This window comes from Ornithorhynchus anatinus, chromosome 15 (genome assembly GCF_004115215.2).
Source record: "Ornithorhynchus anatinus isolate Pmale09 chromosome 15, mOrnAna1.pri.v4, whole genome shotgun sequence".
Taxonomy (NCBI): domain Eukaryota; kingdom Metazoa; phylum Chordata; class Mammalia; order Monotremata; family Ornithorhynchidae; genus Ornithorhynchus; species Ornithorhynchus anatinus.
This window is the reverse complement of record NC_041742.1, coordinates 9,421,247-9,439,396: the sequence shown is the minus strand read 5'-3', so window position 1 is coordinate 9,439,396 and position 18,150 is coordinate 9,421,247. Positions and strand designations below refer to the sequence as shown.

General features: G+C 44.7%; 1 protein-coding gene across 1 annotated transcript in view; it reads right to left on the bottom strand.

Moving 5' to 3' along the window:
* TBCD (tubulin folding cofactor D) overlaps positions 1-11,858 on the bottom strand; it is a 207,664-nt gene extending 195,806 nt beyond the window's left edge. The window contains exons 1-7 of the mRNA XM_029080077.1: positions 11,783-11,858; positions 9,252-9,488; positions 5,845-5,895; positions 5,154-5,251; positions 2,602-2,703; positions 1,693-1,839; positions 788-843 (exon numbers count right to left, since the gene is read on the bottom strand). Of these exons, the coding sequence (XP_028935910.1) occupies positions 788-843; positions 1,693-1,839; positions 2,602-2,703; positions 5,154-5,251; positions 5,845-5,895; positions 9,252-9,444 (647 nt within the window). The 5' untranslated portion in view covers positions 9,445-9,488; positions 11,783-11,858. The remainder of the gene's footprint in view (positions 1-787; positions 844-1,692; positions 1,840-2,601; positions 2,704-5,153; positions 5,252-5,844; positions 5,896-9,251; positions 9,489-11,782) is intronic.
* Between the last annotated feature and the right edge of the window lie 6,292 nt (positions 11,859-18,150).

Genomic DNA, 18,150 nt, shown 5'->3' with positions numbered 1-18,150 from the left:
CTCCCAGGCAAGGAGGCGAGAATTTTCTTTTCACAATTCAAGGTCTGATGGGGAGAGGTCAAGAAGCAACCAACAAGACCAGGTCTCTATTAATGTCTGTCTCACCAACTCTAGACTCATTGTGGGCAAGGAATGTGTCTGTTCTATTGTTATAGAGTCCTCTCCGAAGTGGTTAGTACAGTGCTCTGCACAAAGAGAAGCAGTGTGGCTCAGTGAAAAGAGCCCGGGCTTTGGAGTCAGAGGTCATGGGTTCGAATCCCAGCTCTGCCACTTGTCAGCTGTGTGACTGTGGGCAAGTCACTTCACTTCTCTGGGCCTCAGTTACCTCATCTGTAAAATGGGGATTAAGACTGTGAGCCCCACGTGGGCAACCTGATTCCCGTGTCTACCGTAGCGCTTAGAACAGTGCTCGGCAGATAGTAAGCGCTTAACAAATATCAACATTATTATTATCATTATTATTAATAAATACGACTGACTCACTCCCCGGTAGGTGAGGTCACTGGCCATGTCGGGGCCAACGAGCAGCTGGCTAGAGCATGGCCCTGGGAGTCAGAAGGTCAGGGGTTCTAATCTCAGCTCTGCCCCTTGTCTGCTGTGTGACCCTGGGCATGTCCCTTCGCTTCTCTGTGCCTCAGGTACTTCATCTCTAAAATGAGGAATGAGACTGTGAGCCCCACCTGGGACAGGGACTGTGTCCAATCCGATTTGCTTGGATCCACCCCAGTGCTTAGCACAGTGCCTGGCACACTTTAAGCGCTTAACAAACATCACCATTATTACTTACTTGGAAACGAGCACGGCAGCTGCATCACGAGCCTTGTCGCTGACCACCAGGTAGGTCTGCAATGACAAAGGACGGCGGCAATGACAAAGGACAGCGGTAACGGGTTGGCCGGACGAAGGGGAGGAGCCGGAGGTACAGCCGGAAAGCCCGGCCCACGGCAGGAGGCCGCTTGACCGCTCTTCAAAGCCCGGGCCCTCCGCACCACCCCGACAGCATAACCAGTCTCCCTGGGTCCTGGGACAGAGGACCTGCTTTTGTGGGAGAGGGCCCCCTAGGAGACCCTCCTTCCTTCCTCTATTCCCTCATATCTCCACGCTATCTTTGGCTGTTTTGACGCCTTTAGGACCTGTAATAATATCTTGTATCTACCACAGCGCCTAGCACATAGTAAGTGCTTAAATACCACTATTATTATATTATTAATGATAACAATATTTGTGGTATGTATTAAGCCCTTAATATTCAGCATGCTGTGGCTCCCAGTGCTTCAGATGGAGGTGGAGCTTTCTGGGAGAGATGTGTCCACAGAATGGCTATGGGTCGGAGACAACTCAGTGTAAGACAAGTCAGCGCTCAATAAATATAACTGTTTAAAACAGTGCCTGGCACTTGCTAAGTGCTTAACAAATAACACTAAAAAAATAAGGTGCTATGCAGACCACTGGAGTGGATACAAGCTCATCTAGAGGGAGAGTAGAGACCTTCAGCCCATTTTATGGATGAGGAAACTGAGGTGCAGGGCAGTTAGGTGACCTGCCCATGGTCACGCAGAAGACCAATAACCGAACTGGGCAAAATGTCTGGATCTCCCATACTCTTCCCACCAGGCCTCACTGCCTTCATTGGCATGTGGGTTCCCCGATCTCACGAGCGAGAGGGACAGAACTTCAGAAAAAGCTGGTTACCTCTGCCACGTGGAGGATGCGATCCATTATGGACATTCGGGTTTGCCCTTCTTCCGAGCTGAGGTTGCCGTCGAGGCGAGAAAAATCGAAGGGGATCAAGCAGGTCACGGAGAGCCACAGCAAGAGCATGTAACGTGTTTCCCAGGTCTAGGGAGAAATCGCAATTAAACCATCAGGAAGCAGCAGGTGCTGACAACGAAGAAGTAGAGGAGTGAAAACGAGAATCCGGGAAAAGAGCCGACGGCACTGGATCGCCTCAGTTGAATGGAGGGAGCGATTTCTAGGATCCCTGGCAGTGTTGTCTTAATTGGGATATCTGTTAAACGTCAGGCACTGTACAAGCACATCAGGTTAGACAAAGTCCCTGTCCCATACGGGGCTCAGTCTTAATCCCCATTTTACAGCTGAGATAATTTAGGCACGGAGAAGTTAAGGAAGGAGAATAGGTATTGAATCCCCATGCTACAGATTTGAAGTGTGGGTGATCTGCAGGCAGGAGGCAAGACAAAAACAAGGGTTTGGAGGTGGGAGAGATAACAGAGGACTGAATCGGTTTGCCTGAGGAAGGAAGAAGCAGCTTGCCCTAATGGAAAGGGCATGGGCCTTGAGTCAGAGGACCTGGGTTCTAATCACAACTCTGCCACTTGTCTGCTGTGCGCCCTTGGGTGAGTTACTTTATTTCTCTGGGCCTCAGTGTCCTCATCTGCAAAACAGGACTTCAATACTTGTTCTCCCTCCAATTTAGATGGGGAGCCCCATGTGACCTGATCATCTTATATCAACCCCAGAGTTTAGTACAGTGCTTGACACATTGTAAGCACTTACAGACAGCAATTATTAGTACAGTGCTCTGCACACAGTCAGAGCTCAATAAATACAACTGATTGACAGAGGTCAAAAAATACTCACTTTATAGTCTCTAGGATTTTGGCTTGCAAGCATATCTAAGACGGGCTGGACGTCGGTGACTTCGTGAGGAAACAAACGAAGAAAGATCTTATATCCTCGTACCTACCCCCCCCCCAAAAAAAAATAAATCAATTGAAAACCAAAGTTAGAGACCACACAGAACTCATGTTAATTTTCCTCCACTCGGGGTACTGAATCAAGTCACCTTCCCCTCCCCCAAATAGCGTGGTCATCACATTATAGAAACGACCCCAGATGAAACTAAGTTATTTCTTCAAGTGTCAGGAGATTTTCTCTATGTAGCCTACCTGCAAGTACAATCCTGACTCTCTCTGTGGTACCCAAGAGAGTCAAGATTTCTTGGCAGATAATCCACATTTTTAATGGCATTTGTTAAGCGCTTACTATGTGCCGGACATTGTACTAAGTGCTGGGGTAGATATGAAATAAAAAGGTTGGACCCAATCCATTACCCATGAGGGGCTCACAGCCTTAATCCCCATTTCACAGATGAGACGAATGTGGTACAGAGAAGTCAAGTGACTTGCCTGGGATTAGAACACAAACAACCTGTCACCAGCGTCTGTAGGTTCTACCTTCATGATATTGCTAAAATCCACACTTACCTCTCCTTCCAAAACTACCAAGCTGATCCAACCACTTATCCTATCCCACCTTGACAACTGCATCAGTCTCCCTGCTTCCTGTCTTTCACCACTGCAGTCCTACTTCACTCTGCTGCTTGGATCACTATTCTAAGAAATTGTTCAGTCCATGTTTCGCCACTCCTCAAGAACCTCCAATGGGTCTGGCATCAAGCAGAAACTCCTTACCCATGGCTTTAAAATACCCCCCTTGGCCCCTTCTAACTTATTTCATTGGTTTCCTACTCCAACCCAGCTCACACACTTCACTCTAACACCAATTTACCTCCAATCTCATCTATCTCGCCACCAAGCCAACCCCTTGCCTGTGTCCTGCCTCTGGCCTGAAATCCCTCCCCCTCATATCTGACAGACTATCAGTCTCCCCACCTTCAAAGTCCGATTTTAAAATGGCATCTCTTCCCAGAGGACTTCTCCTACTAAGCCCTCATTTCCTCTACTCCTTCTCCCTTTTGCGGTCACCTCTGCACTTGGATTTGTACCGCTTATTCACCCAGAGTACTTATGGACATATCTATTATTTACTTTAAGGACTGTCTCTGCCTCTAGACTGTAAGCTCCTTGTGGGCAGGGAACATGTCTGCCAACTCTGTTATACTGTACTCTCCCGTGCGCTTAGTACGGTGTGCTGCAAATAGCAAGCGCTCAATAAATCCACCGATTGACTGAATCAGTGGCCAGACCTGCATTTCAATCCAATTAAATTCATGTTTTAAAATTTTTAAAAAGTGAGCCCCCGTGGGGCAACCTGTTACCCTGTATCTACTCCAGTAGAGCTTAGAACAGTGGTCGGCACATAGTAAGCACTTAACAAGTACCATAATTATTATTATCTGAGACTGATTGATTGAGACTGTTAGTCCCCCATAGGACAAGTTCTTTGTCCAACCTGATTTTCTTGCATCCACCCCAGAGCTTAGTAAAGTGCCTGGCACTGTAGTAAGCATTTAACAAATACTACAATCATTATTACTACTATTAACTGAGTCATTCTCACACCTCCAGAGAGCAACAGAGAGGATCTTCCTCCTCAAAGACAGCCCCACCAGCGGTGCCTGTGCAGATGGGGCTGAATGAGTGGTATTACTGAACGCTTACAATGCACAGAGCACTGTACTAAGCGATTGAGAGACTACAAAAGAGGTGGAGACACGAGCTAACAGTCTAGAGGAGAATATCATGCGTGCTTCTTACCTTCCTTAAACAGAATCTTGGGCTTCACTTGCTGCGCCTTGCAAAACCCAAATGGGGGTCTTGTTGTCAGGGTTTTCTGGAAGTCTCTGCTCTAAGAGAGTCACCCCTCATCCTTGCGCTCCTGCTACTGTTATTTCACCCAGTGTCAGACCGTCTCTCAGCTTCTGCTCTGCCCTCCCTGACCGCACGCATCCCCTCCTACAGTCGTCTGGGCCTCCAGCTGCCATTGTGTTTTTTTTTCTTATGGCATCTGTTAAGCGCTTACTTTGTGACACACACTATTCTAAGCACTGGGGTAGTCATTCATTCACTCAGTTGGATTTATTGAGCGCTTACTGTGTGCACAGCACTGTACTATGCGCTTGGAAGAGTATGATACAACTATAAACGGACACATTCCCTGCCCGCAGACACAAGCCGATCATATTGGACACTGTCCCCATCCCACATGGGTCTCACAGTCCAAATACGACAGAAGACAAATATTCAATCACCATTCTGCAGATGAGGGAACAGAAGAACAGAGAGGCAAAGTGACTTGCCCAAGGCCACCCAACAGACAAGCGGCGGAGCCGGGATTAGAACCCAGGTCCTCTGACTCCCAGGCCCGCGCTCTTTCCTTTAGACCATGCCCAGCCTCTTTTTCACAGCAGAAGACACGGACGAGAAAAACACAGTTAAAACTGAACCTACCTTGGTAATGATGTAGAGAAATTTAAAAGCCAGGTGCACCAGGACAGGAGGAGAGGCTCTATCCCTCACGATCTCCAGCAGCAGGTTCATCATCCACTCTAGAAGGAAGGAGAGAGGGCCCACACCAGGCATGAGCGTTTCCAAACAACGCAACTTTGCCCGGGGTGAAGGTTAAAGAAATGGCGTGTGGAGATCACCAAGGGCACCGTTCAGCCTGGCGTTGGGAGATTAGGGGATGCAAAGCAGAAAGCAATCACCACTTTTGAAATAATCACTGGTATTTACCCAGCGCTTACTGAGTGCCGAGCACCGTACTAAGCCCTTGGAAAACAGGATAAAACACCACAAATACCTGATAACTAGAGGCCAGGTCCATGGCAAGTTAGTCTACTCCCAGACAGGAACACTATGCATACAAGACATGGACAGACACACACACCCACACACACTCTGACTTCTTTTGATATGCGTTTCCCCAAAAGTCTCCAGGGTGAGATACTTCACAGCCCCTTAACTCTCAATTTTGAAACTCAGGCAAACAATGCCGAGATTACTGACCCAGAGAGCTCCTTTCAATTCAGTTATCGGATAGCACTCTCCCCAGAGCTTAGTACAGTGCTGTGCACACAGAAAGAGATCAATAAACACGTCTGACAATGACATCGGGAGATTGGGTGGGGGGAAAGCCTACCTAGATGAGGGTCCAGTAGGTGAGGCTGCTCCTGGTACTTGTCCATAATCACTGAAAAAGACACACAAAAAAAAGACTCAAATGAGGAATATCAACCGCAGCACTAGAATTCCAACTCTGCTAAAGGAAAGTTTAGCCATCGTGTTTTTTTGGGTTTTTTTAATAGTATTTGTTCAACATTTACTATCTGCCAGGCACTGTACTAAGTGCTGGGGTAGATATAAGCTAATCAAGCTGGACACAGTGCATGTCCCATGTGGGGCTCATTGTCTTAATCCCCATTTTACAGATGAGGGAACTGAGTGCCCAAAGAAGTAAAGTGACTTGCCCTAGGTCACACGGCAAACAAGTGGGGGAACCACAGTTAGATCCCAGGCCCTGTGACTCCCAGGCCTGTGCTCTACCCACTAGGCCTCGCAACATTGGAAAGGGAATGGGAACACTCATGAGAAATGCATAAAAATCCAACACAAGGGCCAGTAATGCAAGGAAACTCTTGCTTCTTAACATAACAGCAAAAGGAAAAAGTCCCCAGGTAATGGAGGGGAGGGGGCCCACTGAGTGCACAGCACTGTACTTAGCACCCCTAAATAGCTCCTATACCGGCCTGCGTGGCCAAGCCTGGACCAGCTGGACCTGAGCTTGATCCATAGATTGTACTATCTGACTGGTACCCCAGGCCAGAAAAGGACCCGGAGTGAACCACAAGTAGATTTGGGCCGTACCACAGCGGTTTCTGGGAGTTTAGTTCCACTAGCCCAGGGATAACAACTCGTGCCCAAGCATGGCAGGGCTGTGGCCCCTCCAGGCACCAAACCTCACAAGGGGGAGGGTTGTAAGAAGGATTATCCGTGGTAACCATCCAACCAGGCTCAGCCTGAGGGGTCTCTTCCCCCTCCCCGACACAGCCTCACAAGCTCAGAGCCAACCTGGTCTCTGTACTTCAGGCTCATCTAGCCCCTTGCCAACCCCTTACTCACATCCTCCCTCTAGCCTGGCACTCCCTGCCCCTTCATTTCCAACATACCACCACTTTCCCCACTTTCAAAGCCCTCCCCAAATCACACCTCCTCCGAGAGGCCTTCCCTAAGTCTTCTTCTCCCCTTTCCCCCCTCCTCTCCGCATCACTGAAGCCACTAGATCTGTACCTCTCAAGCATCATGATAGTCACTTCAACCCTCAGGCCCCCAACACTTGATTGTGATACTTGCTAAGCACTTACTTTATGCTAAGTACTGGGGTAGACATAAATTAATTAGGTTGGTCACAATCCCTGTCCCACATGGGGCTCGCACTCCATGTATAAGGGAATAGGCTGGAAGCAAGAAGGGGGCATTCATTCAATCGTATTTACTGAGCATTTACTGTGTACAAAGCACTATACTAAGCGCTTAGGACTGTAGCCTGGGGGCAGGAAAGATTACACAGAAAGGAAGAAAGGTGAGGGGGCATTAGCAAGGAGTCCTGGAGACCAGCTACTTACAGACAGCATTCAGCGGGAACAAGAAGAGCCTCATGAAGCAGTGTGGCCCAGTGGAGAGAGCACAGGCCTGGGAGTCAGATGGACCTGGGTTCCAACTTCAGCTCCGCCACTTGTCTGCTGTGACCTTGGGCAAGCCCTTCCCTTCCCGTGCCACTGTTCCCTCATCTGCCAAATGGGGATTAAGACTGCAAGCCCCATGGGGGACAGGGACTGTGTCCAACTGATGAGCATGTACCTACCCCCACGCCTGGCGCATATCACGTACTTAAATACCGCAAAAGAAACCAAAACACAAATAGCATAAAAAAGGGACAAGCTTGAGCAGAAAGTGGGGTGGAGAGAGAGCCAAGTCCTGAGAAAAATCAATCAACAATTTCCCAAGTGCAAAGGGATTTGCCTCCCTCTGGCCGGAACAGTAGCCCAAGGCAAGTCACTTTCTTCTGCCTTTCTGCCGTGTGGATTTGCGGGCAAGCCACTGGAAGAGCTGGTGCACGAGGAAAACACGAGGTGAACCACTCTTTCAGAGAATGCACAGCGGGGGGGGGGGGGGGGGGGGGGGGGGGGGGGGGGCGTTCCCCACACCTGCACAATATCAGCCTTATCAAGCTTAATCCTAGCCACCTGTCTGGACAATTTCCTTCTACCATCTCAAGATGAGTGATCTCAAGGTAAGTGAGCAAAATCTATTTATTTTGTTAATGAGGTATACAACCCCTTGATTCTATTTATCCTAATAGCTTTGGCTTGATTTTATTTCCTTCTGTTTTGCTCTGCATTAGACTGTAAGCCCATCATTGGGCTCACAGTAAGAGAAGCAGCATGGCTCAGCAGGAAGAGCCCGGGCTTGGGAGTCAGAGGTCATGGGTTCGAATCCCAGCTCTGCCATTGTCAGCTGTGTGACTGTGGGCAAGTCACTTCACTTCTCTGGGCCTCAGTTACCTCATCTGTAAAATAGGGATTAAGACTGTGAGCCTCATGTGGAACACCTGATTACCCTGTATTTCCCCCAGTGCTTAGAACAGTGCTCTGCACATAGTAAGCACTTAGCAAATGCCAACATTATTACTGATATTGGGCAGGGATTGTCTCTCTCTGTGGCCAAATTGTATATTCCAAGCACTTAATACAGTGCTCTGCCCATAGTAAGCACTCAATAAATACTACTGAATGATCTAGAAGTAAAATGGGAAGAGTCCACTCTCTCACCTTCAGCTAGCAAACTCATCCACCCATTCCTTCTCCAAGAAAACTCACTCCCTTTCTGACAGCTTGACAGTCTCGAATTTTCTCAACTTCACCCCTGTGAAGTTCTTCTGGAAAACACAACTTGGCCTTGAAAGAGCTAATGATGGAAAAAAAAATACAACACAAAGACAGACCTACCTAGAGCTAAGTGTTTCCATGGAATAAACCCAACCTCTCCTCTAAAAAACAGTTACCATTTCTCTCTTCCGTTTCTCTTAACTTCACAAAGTACTTTTCTACTGGCTGGGGGTCTTTAAAAGAGACTGAATGAGTCGCTTTGCCTGTAACCAAAAACACCACCTTGTCCCCCACGGAGTCATGTGTCCAGGGGTTCCCTCTCTCCTTAAATCCTCATGACTGGACACCACCCAAGCACAAATGGAGTGCATCTTTAATGACTTTTTAGAAGTCAACAGGGTGGTTAATTACCACCATCCAAGGGAAGGCAAGTGTTTCCACCTGAGGCTACTTCTCTTTTCCTCCCTCAGCCAACAGCAGAACACCTGGTGAAAAGAAATTAATAATGACTGTGGCATCTGCTAGGCGCTTACTGTATCCCAAGTTCAAAGTGGTAGACACAAGACAAGAGGGTGGAAAACAGTCCCCGTCCCACGTGGGGCTCAAAGTCTTAACCCCCACTTTACAGAAGAGGGAACTGAGGCCGAGAGAAGTGACTCACCTAGGAATTTCTCAATGGTAACCTCCTGAGTGACCAGATCTCCGCAGGCATCTCTCAAGTTGCCGATCAACCCTCTGGTTTGCTGGCTTTCAGTAAAGGTCTCCAACATGTTGCCCACAGAGATGACTTCGCCTTCCACGGTGGCTCCCTCCTCGGGCTCTGAGCCATCGCCGTTCATGTCGCTAAAAGCCATTTTTGAAGAGGAGACGCAGCAGCCGTCCAGTCAGGCAGAAGGGTCTGAAATGAAGGAAAAGGTTTGCTAAAAATGTGCTGCTCACCCCTTCTTCATGAGGCCACCTCCTTCAACCGGGACTTCAATCCTAGCCCCAGAGATCCACCCCAGTGGGTGGCATTAGGAAGAGGGCAAAAGAACCCCCCACACTCATTCATTCAGTTATATTTATTCATTCAGTCATATTTATTGAGCACTTACTATTTGCAGAGCACTGTACTTAGCACTTGGAAGAGTACAATAGAACAATAAACAGACATTCCCTGACCACAACGAGTTTCCAGTCTAAAGGGGGAGAGAGGCATTAATATAAATCGATAAATGATAGAGCTGGACATAAGTGCTGTGGGGGCTGGCAGGGGGGCGATAAATAAAGGGGGCAAGTCAGGGCAAGGCAGAAGGGAGTGGAAGAAGAGGAAAGGAGGGCTTAGTCAGGGAAGGCCTCCTGGAGGAGATAGACCTTGACACTCCGTTATCCAGAGCCTCGTTTTTTCAGGACCCATCACATTTGCACTAAAGCACCGGGCCTAGGAGTCTGAAGGACCTGGGTTCTAATCCCAGTTCTGCGACCTGTGTGCTATGAGACCTTGGGCAAATGCCTTCAATAGGCCTCAGTTCCCTCATCTGTAAAATGGCAATTAAAACCAGGAGCCCCATGTGGGACACGGACTAGATCCAACCTGATGATGATGGAATCTACTGCAGGGCCTAGAACCGTCCCCAGCAGCTCTGGGGCTGACCTGTCCCTTGGGGCTCCCCCTCCCTATTTCTTGGGGCCCTGCTGGTGGGTTTCTGAAGTGGGGGAGCGGTGTCCCCCATCCTCCAAGTCACCTCCCGGGAATCCCCCAACAAGACCCCATCATGGGGGGCAGCCCCCTCCCCCAACCCCCGCTGGGATCCCCAGCTGTGGCTCTAACTTCAGGGGGTGACCTCTCCCCTAGTCCCCCAGCCTCCCAGGACCCCTGCCTTTTGGGGCAGCCCATTCCCTAGCCCCCTCCCATCCTCAGGCCATGAGCCCCATATGGGGGCAGCCCCCTGCCCAGCCCCCCTCCGGGATCCCGCAACTATGACCCTAGCCTTGCAGCCCTAACCCCCATGGGGCCCCCTCATCCCCCAGATGCACCTCTCACCCTTAGGGCGAGCCCCTCCCGTGAAATCATCTCCCCACCCAGGATCCCCGTCACAATCCCACTCTTGGGGACGGCTCCCTCCCCAAACACCCCCTTCCCCAGAAATCCCCCTTTTCCCAGCCACAACCCCTTCCCTAAACCTACTTACCCCGGCCAGCCGCACCTCCTCCCCTAATCCACCCTGCCCCCATGGATCCCCCCTCCCTCAGATGTGCCCCCTCCCCAATCCCCCCTCCCTATGAATCCCCTCTCCCCCAGCTGTGCCTCCTCCCCAATCCCCCCTCGCCATTGATCCCCCTCCCCTAATCTCCCCTATCCCAGCCACACCCACTCCCCTAATTTCCCCTACTCCATAGATTCCCCCCTCCCCCAGCCTAGCTCACTCCCCTAATCCCCCCTCTTCCATGGATCTCCCTCCCCAATCCCCCCCAATGGATCTCCCTTCCCCAACTGTGCCCCATCCTCTAATCCCCCCTCCCCCATGGATCCTCCTCCCCCAGTTGTGCTCCCTCCTCTAACCCCCCCCTTCCCCATGGATCATCCTCACCCAGCTGTGCCCCCTTCCCTAATCCCCCCTCCTCCATAGATTTTCCTCCCCAAAATGTGCCCCCTCCCCCAGCTGTGCCCCCTCCCCAACCCCCCTCCCATAGCTGTGCCCCCTCCCCAATCCCCCTCCCCAATCCCCCCCCAATGGACCTCCTCCCCCAGCTGTGCCCCCTCCTCTAATCCCCCCTCTCCAATCCCCCCCCCCGCCCCAGATGTACCCCCTCCCCTAATCCCACCTCCTCCATGGATCCTCCTCCCCAGCTGTGCCCCCTCCTCTAATCCCCCCTCCCCCGGCTATGCCCCCTCCCCAGTGGCTCCCCCCTCCCCCAGCCTCGCCCCCTCCCCTAAGCCCCCCTTTTAGAGCAGAAGGAGGGATGGTCCCTCTCTGTTACCCCCCGCATGCTCCAAGCGCTTAGCGCAGTGCTGTGCACCAGGCAGCGCTCCATCAGCACCACTGAATGAATGAATGGGAGGCGCCCAAGAAAGCCGATTGTTGGATACATGAATGAACAGCCCCCCTACCCCCCAAAAGCTCCCCCTCCCCTAACGCATTCACTCCTGCCATCGTCCTGCGGGGGGCCCACGATGTGCAGAGCACTGAACTAAGCGCTCGGAGCTACAACCTGCAGGCCGACGGTCCCGGCGATGGTGCCCAGCACGCCACTGCCCGCACACCGGCCCCGCCCTGGGGGCGCTGACGTTCGAATGACGTCACATCGACCCCGGTCATGCCCCCGCCTCCCCCACCCCGCTACGGGCCGCCAACAAGGACAAAACACCCGCCCCGGGACCAAAACGCGCTCGCAACCCCGCTACGGACCGCCGCCGGAGACAAACCACGACACCGGACCGTCCCACTGCCCCGCCCATCGCCATGGTGACAGGAAGGACCGCCCCGCCGGTTATTCTTTATTTATTATATTCCCAATAACCATCATCACGACTATGGACTAGACTGCCCGACACTTGAGGAGGGCGAGAGTCACCACCACCACAAACAACAACAATAAGGGCGATGATTAATGTTCTTATTATTCATGGTAATAACCATAAAAACCTTTATTATCACTATGAAAAACCAGGATTGCTATCAATTACAATTACAGTGATAATGATGTTATTTGTTAAGCGCTTACAGCGGGGCAGCCAATGTACTAAACTGCTACCACCTGAGCAGGAAGAGAGGGGTAATAATAATAATAATAATAATAATAATGGTATTGATTAATGTTGTTACCATTCATGGTAATAACAATAAATACCTTTATTATCACTATGAACAACAAGTATTGCTATCAATAACAATAATGATGATGATGATGTTTGTACTGCAGGCAGGCACTAGACTAAGCTGCTACCACCTGAGCACGAAGACAGTAACAGTACTAATGAAAATGATAATGGTATTTATTAGTTATTACTATATATGGTAATAATAAATACCTTTATTTATGATTACTATGAACAACCAGTATTGCTATCAATAACAATGATGATAATATTTGTTAAGCCCTTAAAGGGGACCAGGCAATGGACTAAACTACTACCACCTGAGCAGGAAGACAATAACAATGATAATAAAAATAGTAATGGCATTCATTAGTTATTACTATTCATGGTAAATACAACAAATACCATTATTTATGATTACTCTGAACAACCAGTATTACTATCAATAACAATAATGATGATATTTGTTAAGTCCTTACAGCGGGCCAAGCAATGGACTAAGCTGCTACCACCTGAGCAGGAAGACAGTAATAATGATAATAAAAATAATAATGGTATTCATTAGTTATTACTATTCAGGGTAATAACAATAAATACCTTTATTTATCATTACTGTGAACAACCAGTATTACTATCAATAGCAATGACGATAATGATGTTATTTATTAAGCGCTTACTGCGGGCCAGGCCCTGGACTAAGCTGCCACCACCTCAGCAAGAGGACAGTAATAATAATAATAATGGTATTCATTAATGCTATTACTATTCATGGTAATAACGATAAATACATTTAATCATTATTACTATGAACAACCAGTATTGCTATCAATAACAATAATGATAATATATGTTTAGCCCTTACAGGGGGCCAAGCAATGGACTAAACTGCTACCACCTGAGCAGGAAGACAGTAACAATAATAATAAAAATAATAATGGTATTCATTAGTTATTACTAGTCATGGTAAATACAATAAATACCTTTATTTATGATAACTGTGAACAACCAGTATTACTATCAATAACAATGATGATAATATTTGTTAAGCTCTTACAGTGGGCCAGGCAATGGACTAAGCTGCTACCACCTGAGCAGGAAGACAGTAACAATGATAATGAAAATGATGATGGTATTCATTAGTTATTACTATTCAAGGTAAATACAATGAATACCTTTATTTATGATTACTATGAACAACCAGAATTGCTATCAATAACAATGATGATAATATTTCTTAAGCCCTTACTTTGGGCCAGGCAATGGACTAAACTGCTACCACCTAAGCAGGAAGACAGGAACAATCATAATGAAAATAGTAATGGCATTCATTAGTTATTACTATTCATGGTAAATACAATAAATACCTTTATTTATGATTACTCTGAACAACCAGTATTACTATCAATAACAATGATATTATTTGTTAAGCAATTACAGGGGGCCAGGCAACGGACTAAGCTACTACCACTTGAGCAGGAAGACAGTAACACTAATAATGAAAATAATAATGGTATTCATTAGTTATTACTAGTCATGGTAAATACAATAAATACCTTTATTCATGATTTCTCTGAACAACCAGTATTACTATCAATAACAATAATGATAATATTTGTTAAGCCCTTAGAGCAGGCCAGGCAATGATAATAATAATGATGCTGGTATTCATTATTTATTGCCATTCATGGTAATAACAATAAATACCATTGTTGATCATTACTATAAACAACCAGTATTATTATCAACAACAATAATGATAATAATGTTATTTGTTAATCGCTCACTGTGGGCCAGGCACTGGAATAAGCTGCTACCACCTGAGCAGGAAGACAGTAATAATGGTGATAGTGATAATAATAATAATAATGGTATTTAATAATGCTCTTATCATTCATGGTAATAACAACAAATACCTTCATTATCACTATGAACAACAGGTATTGCTATCAATAACAATCATGATGATGATGTTTGTTACTGCAGGCAGGCACTAGACTAAGCTGCTTCCACCTGAGCAGGAGGATAGTAACAATAATAATGAAAATGATAATGGTATTCATTAGTCATTACTATTCATGGTAATAACAATAAATGCCTTTATTTGTTATTACTATGAACAACCAGTATTGCTATCAATTACAATTACAATGATGATGATATTTTTTAAGCGCTTACTGTTTGCCAGCACTGGACTTGGCTGACAAACACCTCAGCAGGAAGACAATAACAATAATAATGATAATAATGATGTTTATTAATGTTATTGCCATTCATGGTTATAACAATAAATACCATTATTTATTATTACCATGCAAAACCAGTATTTCTATCAGTAACAATAATGATAATGATGTTATTTGTTAAGCGCTTATAGCGGGACAGGCAATGAATGGACTAAGCTGCTACCACCTGAGCAGGAAGACGGTAATAATGATAATAAAAATGATGATGGTATTCATTAGTTATTACTAATCATGGTAATAACAATAAAAACCTTTATTCATCATTACTATGAACAACCAGAATTACTATCAATGAAAATGATGATAATAATGTTATTTGTTAAGCGCTTACTGCGAGCCAGGCACTGGACTAAGCTGCCACCACCTCAGCAGGAGGACAGTAATAATAATAATAATGATAATAATGGTATTCATTAATGCTATTACCATTCATGGTAATAACGATTAATACATTTAATCATTATTACTATGAACAATCAGTATTGCTATCAGTAACAATAATGATAATATTTGTTTAGCCCTTACTGGGCGCCAGGCAATGGACTAAACTACTACCACCTGAGGAGGAAGACAGTAACACTAATAATGAAAATAATAATGGTATTCATTAGTTATTACTATTCATGGTAAATGCAATAAATACCTTTATTCATGATTACTCTCAACAACCAGTATTACTATCAATAACAATAATGATAATATTTGTTAAGCCCTTACAGCGGGCCAGGCAATGGACTAAACTGCTAGCACCTGAGCAGGAAGAGTAATAATGATAATAATAATGATAATGGTATTCATTAGTTATTGCCATTCATGGTAATAACAATAAATACCATTGTTGATCATTACCATAAACAACCAGTATTACTATCAACAACAATAATGATAATGATGTTATTTGTTTATCGCTCACTGTGGGCCAGGCACTGGACTAAGCTGCTACCACCTGAGCAGGAAGACAGTAATAATGATGATAGTGATAATAATAATAATGGTATTTATTAATGCTCTTACCATTCAGGGTAATAACAATCAATACCTTCATTATCACTATGAACAAGAAGTTTTGCTATCAATAACAATAATGATGATGATGTTTGTTACTGCAGGCAGGCACTAGACTAAGCTGCTTCCACCTGAGCAGGAAGACAGTAGCACTAATAATGAAAATAATAATGGTATTCATTAGTTATTACTAGTCATGGTAAATACAATAAATACCTTTATTCATGATTTCTCTGAACAACCAGTATTACTATCAATAACAATAATGATAATATTTGTTAAGCCCTTAGAGCAGGCCAGGCAATGATAATAATGATGCTGGTATTCATCATTTATTGCCATTCATGGTAATAACAATAAATACCATTGTTGATCATTACTATAAACAACCAGTATTATTATCAACAACAATAATGATAATAATGTTATTTGTTAATCGCTCACTGTGGGCCAGGCACTGGAATAAGCTGCTACCACCTGAGCAGGAAGACAGTAATAATGGTGATAGTGATAATAATAATAATAATGGTATTTAATAATGCTCTTACCATTCATGGTAATAACAACAAATACCTTCATTATCACTATGAACAACAGGTATTGCTATCAATAACAATCATGATGATGATGTTTGTTACTGCAGGCAGGCAATGGACTAAGCTGCTACGACCTGAGCGGGAAGACAGTAATAATGATAATAAAAATAATGATGGTATTCATTAGTTATTGCTATTCATGGTAATAACAATGAATACCTTTATTTATCATTACTATGAACAACCAGTATTGCTATCAATTACAATTACAATGATGATGATATTTTTTAAGCGCTTACTGTTTGCCAGCACTGGACTTGGCTGCCAAACACCTCAGCAGGAAGACAATAACAATAATAATGATAATAATGATGTTTATTAATGTTATTGCCATTCATGGTTATAACAATAAATACCATTATTTATTATTACCATGCAAAACCAGTATTTCTATCAGTAACAATAATGATAATGATGTTATTTGTTAAGCGCTTATAGCGGGCCAGGCAATGAATGGACTAAGCTGCTACCACCTGAGCAGGAAGACGGTAATAATGATAATAAAAATGATGATGGTATTCATTAGTTATTACTAATCATGGTAATAACAATAAAAACCTTTATTCATCATTACTATGAACAACCAGAATTACTATCAATGAAAATGATGATAATAATGTTATTTGTTAAGCGCTTACTGCGAGCCAGGCACTGGACTAAGCTGCCACCACCTCAGCAGGAGGACAGTAATAATAATAATAATGATAATAATGGTATTCATTAATGCTATTACCATTCATGGTAATAACGATTAATACATTTAATCATTATTACTATGAACAATCAGTATTGCTATCAGTAACAATAATGATAATATTTGTTTAGCCCTTACTGGGCGCCAGGCAATGGACTAAACTACTACCACCTGAGGAGGAAGACAGTAACACTAATAATGAAAATAATAATGGTATTCATTAGTTATTACTATTCATGGTAAATGCAATAAATACCTTTATTCATGATTACTCTCAACAACCAGTATTACTATCAATAACAATAATGATAATATTTGTTAAGCCCTTACAGCGGGCCAGGCAATGGACTAAACTGCTAGCACCTGAGCAGGAAGAGTAATAATGATAATAATAATAATGGTATTCATTAGTTATTGCCATTCATGGTAATAACAATAAATACCATTGTTGATCATTACCATAAACAACCAGTATTACTATCAACAACAATAATGATAATGATGTTATTTGTTTATCGCTCACTGTGGGCCAGGCACTGGACTAAGCTGCTACCACCTGAGCAGGAAGACAGTAATAATGATGATAGTGATAATAATAATAATGGTATTTATTAATGCTCTTACCATTCAGGGTAATAACAATCAATACCTTCATTATCACTATGAACAAGAAGTTTTGCTATCAATAACAATAATGACGATGATGTTTGTTACTGCAGGCAGGCACTAGACTAAGCTGCTTCCACCTGAGCAGGAGGATAGCAACAATAATAATGAAAATGATAATGGTATTCATTAGTCATTACTATTCATGGTAATAACAATAAATGCCTTTATTTATCATTACTATGAACAACCAGTATTGCTATCAATTACAATTACAATGATGATGATATTTTTAAGCGCTTACTGTTTGCCAGCACTGGACTTGGCTGCCAAACACCTCAGCAGGAAGACAATAACAATAATAATGATAATGATGATATTTATTAATGTTATTGCCATTCATGGTTATAACAATAAATACCATTATTCCTTATTACCCTGCAAAACCAGTATTTCTCTCAGTAACAATAATGATAATGATGTTATTTGTTAAGTGCTTACAGCGGGCCAGGCAATGGACTAAGCTGCTACGACCTGAGCGGGAAGACAGTAATAATGATAATAAAAATAATGATGGTATTCATTAGTTATTGCTATTCATGGTAATAACAATGAAT